We start from the raw sequence: 8529 nt of genomic DNA, 5'->3' as shown, positions 1-8529 counted from the left end.
TGCATTGCTTTGAAACTCCCTCTACCTACATTGATCAGATCTTTCTTGTAAAGGAACTACTTATGAACCAGAAAGTGTCTTCACATCATTCAGAAATTATACATATGCTCATGCACTTTATCAGTAGCTGACAGAATGGGGATGGCAAAATTACTGTCAGTCATGTTGCATTCAATCTCACATAAAGACCTGCTTTTTACTATACCTTAAAATTGACAATAAATGCCAGTCGTCTCTCCTTGCCCCATTACTGCATCCAGACATAGCTAGTGATGCTTAAAAGATACGCACCTTCATCTTAACTGCTTTTAAATTCCAGCTTCATTCTCTTTCTTCTGCATATACTGTTATTTTCCTATGCCTGCATCTAAAATATTCTCTTTACTATTCGCTTTTTCTGAAGTGTATGATTACAGTGCGTTGTAATTTTTTTCACATAGGAACAAAGATTTGTAAAAAACAAACAACCAAATCAACCAAATGATGGCTTATTGATCCCCAACTGTTTCAGTCCAAATGTCATCCCTGATGGGAAAATAGGGAGGAACGGGTGGATTTGGCTTTGGGGATTGTGCACCTTTAGGTGTGGTTAAGAGTCCGGATCCTGGAAACTGCCCGTCATGAGTTGGCAGGTCAGTTCCAGCACTCAGAACTCTGGGAGCTGCTCGCAGCTACTCAAGAAAACCAGCACTAACAAGAACATCAGTTTCATTGCACCACAGCAGAATCTGGGGAACTTGCAGTTCATCAGAAACGTATTTAGAAATTTGATTTTGATCCAATATGGACTGAAGCCAAATTTAAAAATAACAACATTTCTAGCAAATCAGAAAAGTTGTGTTTCTGTAAGCTCCAATTATCATACTTTATATTATTTTTTCTTTAAACAGAGGTTATAAATTTCTTCTCCTAGTCCTGAAAACCAGTGTCCTCAGTTTATTCACAGAAAAAAATGAAGGGCAGATATCAAAGAGCGAGAGTTTTCATCCAGATTGCTTTGCCAGGTGTTAGAATATGAAATTGAGGATCTCGCTCCTCCCAGTCCACAACGGAAAGGCACATGGTAATGTGCCCTGCATTTGTGGGGACAGCAATACTGGTGCTGAGTTCAGTTAAACACCAACCACAGTCAGTCACCATAGATGCTGTGCTGCAGAATAAAGTATCATCTCAGTGTTTACTAGCATTCAAAAACGCAAACTGTGTTAAGAACTTTTATAAAGGAAACTGAGAAGAAAAACCCATAAAACACGTCTAGGTTGTTCAGTGTCTTCACTACTGTATGCAGTTCTGGTTCTTCCCCTTCAGTTTGAAATACAGATGAATCAAAAAGGTATGGCGCAACTTCTGAACAAGGAGAAACTTAAGTATACTGCAAGTCTTAGGCACAGTGAAGAAAACAGTGTAGTAAGAAAACTACAGATTTCTAAATTCGCAACTGACAAGGAAAGGAGCAATAGGAAATTTTTATATACTAATTCTCATAATACTTGAACTAGTAATACTGTTAAGCAGATGATTTAAAACATACAAAAGGAACTATTTTTCCACACAACAGTTCTAACACAGAATTCATTGCCACAAGGTGTTGTGTAAGCTAATCTAAAAGGATTCAAAAAGCAATCAGTTAAATTCATAAAACAAAAGTCCATCCAGTGCTCATAAATAGAAAGCTTTAGTACTAATACTCCAGAACCAGGTCCCTAAGCTACAGAAAACTGAAAATAGGAAAAATGTACCTGGGGACTGATCAATCCACATTCAGCACTTCTTACATTCTTTACATGAACATCTAATACTTACTACTGTTAGTTTGAGGATGCTGGATTTGATGATCCGTTCAGGATACTCTTGTATTCAAACAGCTTTCACCGAGATGTTCAGGAGACAGAGCCATGAAAGTACCTATGTAAAAAGATATAATGGGATGTCAGAAAATGGGCAGGTGAACAGCTGTTTAGTTTTCCAGAATAGTTCAGAGAACCACCAATTTTTAAAAGAGGTGACTGTTATTTGAGCAGTAAGTGAAGATGCAACTGGTCTTTCTCATGCCTGTTTTTGCTTGCTCGGACTAAACAATTAAAAGGCAAAAAGTTTACAGATATATGTTGCCTTTGGGTAAAAGTTTACAGATACATATATTCTTTAGGCAAAATATGTTCACTTATGACACAAGCACAAAACCAAGAAATATACATCAAGAATATATTGTTAACTAACTATAATACCCAGGCACTCTGTTCATGTTCTGTGACTTGCCAAGAAATAGCCAACAGACTTCTCTTGAGAAGAAAATCCCTCCATCATGACTGGTCATTCAAAACTCACATTGAAAACAAGTTGATATAGAACAAAAGTAAATGTATGTAATGAAACTGTCTGACAATCCTGATTATAACACCACTGACTTCACTATTTTCATTATACCCAGGGAGCTATGATGCCGCTTCAATACCCTGCATAGGCAATATTTGAAGATGGTCTTGCAATGCTTGTTGACAAATATGTTAAAACAGTGGATATTCTCCTGAGGCAGCTCTAATGTATGTGATTGTTCCTTGGCTTTTTGTCAATTGACTTATCTTTATCAAGAAGTGCATGTGCTGTGCCACGATGGACTATGCTACCTTAGTGCACATGCTGCTCCTTTTCATCCGCTTTCCTGTGTCGCATTTCTTGCAGCAATCCAGGTCTCGGCCTGCAGGAGAATCCAGAAAGTCCACCCCAAATTCACTGTAGTCCGTCAGCATGGTCAGCAAACAGGTAGTCATAAAGACAGAATACTGCCCTTATCATTTAATTGCATTCCTTGCAATAAAACGAGAGTATTTTATGCCATATTCTAGTCAGACATAACTTTTGCACCTGTATTTTGTGCTTTAACCAGCTGTTTGCACAGACCTTTCTTCCCGCTGTGCCTTGCTGTGGGTCAAGAAGTTCACCACAGGCTTGATGCGTGTGAGGGCGGGTGCGTCAGAGCCGGCCTGTACCCGCACCCCAAGCCAAAGAGGGCACAAAGCTTCGGCCCCGCCACTATGTGACAGTATCTACGGAGCCCTCATGACAAGCCAAACCAGACCAAGCCAAGCCAAGCCAAGCCAAGCCAGGCCAGGCCAGGCCCGGCCCGCTCCCCCTCAGGGAAGGCCGCAGCACTACAACTCCCGGCAGGCCTTGCGCGCAGAGGCGGTGCCCCTCGGCGGAGACTAAAACTCCCAGCAGGCTGCGCGCCCGGCTGGCGCCCGGCTCCCAGCATGCCTTGCGGGTCGCCACGGCCTTCCCGCCCCGCCCCGCCGGCGGGAAGACTACATCTCCCAGCAGGCCCCGCGGCCGTGACACTCTCCATTTCCGGGAGCGGCGCCGCGTCCCTCGCTGGGCAGAGGCGGCAGCGAGCCGGAGCGGGCCTGGCTCGGCGGCGCGGCGGCGGCTGCCCGGAGCGCGGCTAGCGGGGCCTCCTGGGGCCGGCGGCGGAGGAGGGCAGCGAGGCCGGGGAGGTCTCCAGGCGGTCGGCGCCATGCTCAATATGTGGAAAGTGCGGGAGCTGGTGGACAAGGCGTGAGTACGGCGGGGCGCGGCGGGCGGGGCGCGGCGGGCGGGGGGTCGCGAGGCGGCTCGGTCGTGGCCCCTCAGCCGGGCCCGTGCTCCCCTCCGGCCCCCCTCACAACATGGCCGCTGCCCCTCCCCCTGCTGAGGTGGCCGCCTCACCACCCTCTCCGTGCCCAGCTGACCCCTTCCCTGCTCGCCCTCCCGCCTTCCCGGGGTTCTGCCCGCTGTGCTCCCGTGCCCCTCCTCACGGCCCGGCTTTGGCCCCTCTGTCAGGCAGGGGCTGCTTTCCAGGTAGTCTGTGGCCTTTTCCATTATGGCTGGCTGCTTTCCCGCCCCTCTTGGGCTCGTGTGGGCCCTTCCAGCTCTCGACGAGCTGCACTTCTTCTTTGGGTGCCCCCTTCTCTGCCAGGGTCCCCGGGGCTGTGGGCCTATTTTGGTACAGAAGCCTTTGAAATCTCTCTCTGCTGGGTTGGCTCCTGTCGTGGCCCCTACGCCCCTTAAGAAGAAACAGACAGGTCAGTGGAAGAAGGAGGGGAGTGAAGAACCACCTGTACAACAGTAAATTTTCAGAGTGCTCCCAAAGTCACCACATGCTCTCTAAGTGTTTTCCTCCTCCCGAAGGACAGGTCACTGTTGCGATTGCCATTGACTCACTACCCCTGGGTCTTCCAGAGGTGGAACATGGTAGGGTAGTGAAATGCTCCATCCCCCCCTTAAACATTTAAACAGCTCAGATATTTGCAAGTTTATTTCCTTGAGTAGAGCCTCCTCCCACTGCAAACTTGGCTGTGGTCTTGGTTATCATGATCACCGTGTTGCAGCTTGATAACATGACGTTATTGTTGTGTTTCTCAGCCACTCCTTTATTTTTGTCATGGGAAAAATTTGATATGGTGGAGAACTTAAGTTAAGTTATGTTTTGTCTCCTTAAATAATAAATCTTTAGGGACAAACTTGGAATGCTTTTCCATGAATTGTGAACTACTTAGAGGAATAGCTGGCTGAAGGTCTGTAGATTAGTATATACCAACTGAGGTTATGTGAATTTATAGTTGTGTCTAGCCTTAGAAGTCAAAGGGTGAATCTTTCAAAATCGAGATTCCATTTTGAACATTTTTTACTTTTGTTTCTCCAAACACTTCTTAAACTGACCTGCTTTTTATATATATGCTTAAAGACAATAAACTGAAGAGAAACAGCAACTTATTCATGATAATCAGGTGTTTTGCTTATGATGCTGCATACTGGACTGAGACTTTTCTAGGCCAAGAATCAATGACATTTAAAAACCACCGTGAATGAGACTTCTCCTGAGGAACTTTTTACAGTTCCTTGCATGCAAAGTCAGCCCTTGCTAAATTAGGTTTAATAATGTGAGAAATGCAGTATATAGTAGGACAACCCAAATAGGCCTGTCTTGAGTTCCAGGACCTAAAAGGATGCTTTCAGGGAAATAATGTGGGGTTTTTTAAGTTTTCCTTATGTAGGTTTATTTGTGTAGGATTAGTGATCACTATAGCATTATAACACTGTCACTGTTTTTAAAATGTTTACTTTTAAGGATATTTTATAAGTTATTAAGCCAAACAGTACATCAAAATCTGGTTCAGAAAAGACACTTGATTTCCAAACCAGGTGCAAGAAGTCGACGTTTCAAATAATCAAAAATGTCTTTTGAATAAACTCTAGTTTCTGGGAATAACATTATCCAAATAAAGCAGATTGTGTATTTAAAAAAAAAAGGGGGGGGGGGATGGGGGGGAAGTGGAGCCTACAGAGTAAATAGTATTTAGAGACATCAAAATCAATAGTCCCATTGTGTGTGGTGCAGATTTGTCATAATGTCTTCTGTCTTAATGCCATGACTTAAAAAATTCTCTGCAGAAGAGGCTAAGTGATATTATCTGCCTCATAAATAACTGCTGATGCTGTGGCAGGAACATACTGAACTTTAAGAAGAAAGTCTCTTTCTTTCCTTAAAAAAGGAATATGATTATATGGGCATTTTGAAAATGTGCAAATAGCTTGAGATTTTGCTAGTTCAAACTTCAATAGCTTTTTAGTGGTTGTTAGCTCTACATCTTGGATCTATAGTCAGCTGATACTTATCATCTTAGAATTTCAACTTACTCATCTGGGTTTTTTTTATCCTTATTTGGGCTTCAGGTGGCTGAGAGGTTGGTTAGGTCAGAGATATTTCAAGGTGGAGGACCTGATTAAACAATTTTTAGATTTTTTTGGTGTGTGAAAGTTCAGCAAACATTGATATATAGTTAAGCTACTATTAATTATTTTTTTCAATGTCTGCAGGCTACTTTAACAACAAAAAACCCAAGTAAAAATGGTAACCTATTAAAATTCTTCAAAGTTTTAGAACCAAAAAATAAGTCAACAACTGCAAAATACCCAGTAAAAATTCCAGTTTGTATTTAGTATTATTGAAGTATTTGGTATTTATGTTTTCTTCTGTGTGATAGAAGTTAAGCAGTTGAGTTCATTAGGTGAACTTTGCTTTGTAGTTCTCTTCACACTGTAATCGCCTCTACTATTTGTATTTTGGTATTTTCTAGAAACTCAAAAGTATGGATCTGCATCCTTTTGTGCATAAGACAGTTATTTTTGATACTAAATGGTGGTCCTATTATATATGAAATTTAGAAAGACTATGTGATAGAGTATTAAACTGTTCAAAGATGTGACAAGATACTTTGTGTGTCTTGTTCTCCCTTTTGTTAACCTCATTGTTCTTAGCTGCTAATATAACTCCCCCTCCTTAAATTTAAAGTGCGGTGATTAGTTGCAGTTGAACAGTAATACCTTGTTTCTAACTGGGCATTTTGTTTGGGGTTTAAACCAAATAACTAATAAAGCCTGTCTGTGCCTAGTAAAATTTGCTTTTCCTAAGCTTTATTCTTGCAGTTTCTAAATAAACGTCAAACTTCTTTCACTCTCCGGTTTCTTCCCAGGTACTGCAATGCGTGTGAGAGTTCTTCACGTGCGTGGAATTATGTTGAGTTTCTGGCTTGTTTAGAAGGTGCAGGTCTAAATTTTTTCATTTCTTCTGGAATAAATTCTATTTCACACTATTTTATTATGTGAATAGATTAATTTCAGAAGGTAAACATCTAAAATAGATGTTATCGGTTTATTTATACGGGTTCTTTTTCCCCAGTAGGTCAAAACTGAATTGGAAAGTAAACTATATAAATGTAGCCCTCTGTGCTCAACTTGTTTGCGTTATAACAGTAAACTCAGTTTAAATGGCAGAGGTTTCTGATGGCTCAAGTCCAGGATGGTGCAAAGTTAGTGAGTCAGGTGGCAGTTCTGAGTCACTCCTGAAGTAATGTAGTAGACTTTTGTTAGATTCTGTTTTGTCATAGACTTAAGTCTGTGGTAGAAATATGTAGCCTAAGCATTATATGCAAGAGGTGGCCAATTTTTCTGACCTAACAAGCTGCATACCCACAACTTAATGTGACAGAGTGCAGAGGCACACATAGCATGCTTTAGATAGCTGGTGGGAGTGTGAGCTCTGAGAACATTTGGCAGGTGGGAAGTGTGCTGGTCACCAGGTATCCCACTGCTCTGCTGCACAATGGGTTTTCTAGCTTTGTCTCTGGATGACCTGGTGACAGTTGTCCCGGGTGTTCTGCGGCTCCTGTAGCTGGGTGGTCAGGTTACCCTATGTGTGCTTTGAAATAGCCCCTGTGGTTGTCATGGTGAAACTCGAGGTTAAGTGTTGCATTTGAACTGCTTGTGGGCTGCACGAGACTAAGGATCTGCAGGCTGGCCAGTACTGTGTAGAAGCAGCTTATATGAGAAAAGTTATATTTCTATCCATATAGGTGCGTCTGTACTTTGATAATCAAAACCTCAAAGTATCTCCCTACTGTGTGATAACACAACTGGCAAAAGGTATTGTAGTTGCTGAGATATAGTTCTGGAGTCCTGGCTACGGAAATCTAGAGTATTAGGCAACTTGGTAACTTCCTTTTTTAATCTTATTAGACAAGTACGTGTTGTGGTTTGTGTTCCCTGTGAAATTTCTAGGGAAGTTCTACAAAGAAAACCCCGTAAGTTTTTCAGAAGAAAACACAGGATATTAAGAATCACCGTTAAAACAACTTTTAGCTGGGCAGAAGCAGGAAGGTATTAGTTTGGCCTTGTGGCCAAGTTCAAAAGCCAGGCCATCACATCTCTCTCTAGTTCTGTTGAATCATCTTTTCTTGAAGCAAATCTGCTGACTCTCGTTTTCCAGAAATGTTACTGTATGTTGTTAATCTAGCACAAGGTTCTTCTGCTTAAAGCAGAAGACAGCATTTGTGCATACATACTTAGCAAGGCTAGTTGAACTCATGTCAATAATTCCTCTCAATATAAGATGTCCCTGTAACTTAACATTTTTGCTAACTAGTTCCTGTCATGGACGTGCAGTAAGCAGGATGGAAGGCCTTTGGACCCATTGAGATTAGATTGCTGCCGGTGTCACAATGTGATGAGACTTTATGGCCACTTTCTTTAAAACTCTATTACCATTCTTAGCTTTTGTGGTCTTTGCATGACCGGAATGTGAGAGAGCTCATTTTAAGCACCTTCCACACATCAAAGGGTAGGAAACAGTCTAATTAAAAATTTGGTGAAGGTGACAGATCAGTATGTAGTAAGGTCGGTATAATCTATATGTTCATTTGAATTAGTTAAGGTGGGCAAGATAGTTGTCACTGAGTCTTTGAGCTTCTTGGATGTATACTTAGAAGAGGAGACGGCCTGTGAATTTCTTGCCAGTATGAGGAATATGACAGCTGCCATCCCCCTGTTTTTTCCGTCCCCTTTTCAGTTCAGGTTTTTGTCCGCCTGGCTGAGTCCTAACTGCTTTGCTAGTACTGCTCTTAACCACACCTTTGTAGTGACCCAGCAGGAATGTATTTCCACTCCCTCGTGGTGTAGAGTGGGAGTTGAAGCTTTACAGAGCTATGTCTTCATACG

General features: G+C 42.4%; 1 protein-coding gene across 1 annotated transcript in view; it reads left to right on the top strand.

The window, feature by feature from the left end:
• Positions 1 to 3326: 3326 nt before the first annotated feature.
• CLINT1 (clathrin interactor 1) overlaps positions 3327 to 8529 on the top strand; it is a 52749-nt gene continuing 47546 nt past the window's right edge. The window contains exon 1 of the mRNA XM_063349150.1: positions 3327 to 3552. Within this exon, the coding sequence (XP_063205220.1) occupies positions 3512 to 3552 (41 nt within the window). The 5' untranslated portion in view covers positions 3327 to 3511. The remainder of the gene's footprint in view (positions 3553 to 8529) is intronic.

This window comes from Chroicocephalus ridibundus, chromosome 11 (genome assembly GCF_963924245.1).
Source record: "Chroicocephalus ridibundus chromosome 11, bChrRid1.1, whole genome shotgun sequence".
Lineage (NCBI taxonomy): Eukaryota > Metazoa > Chordata > Aves > Charadriiformes > Laridae > Chroicocephalus > Chroicocephalus ridibundus.
Note: the sequence above shows the minus strand (reverse complement) of the source record. Positions and strands in the feature narration are given on the sequence as shown.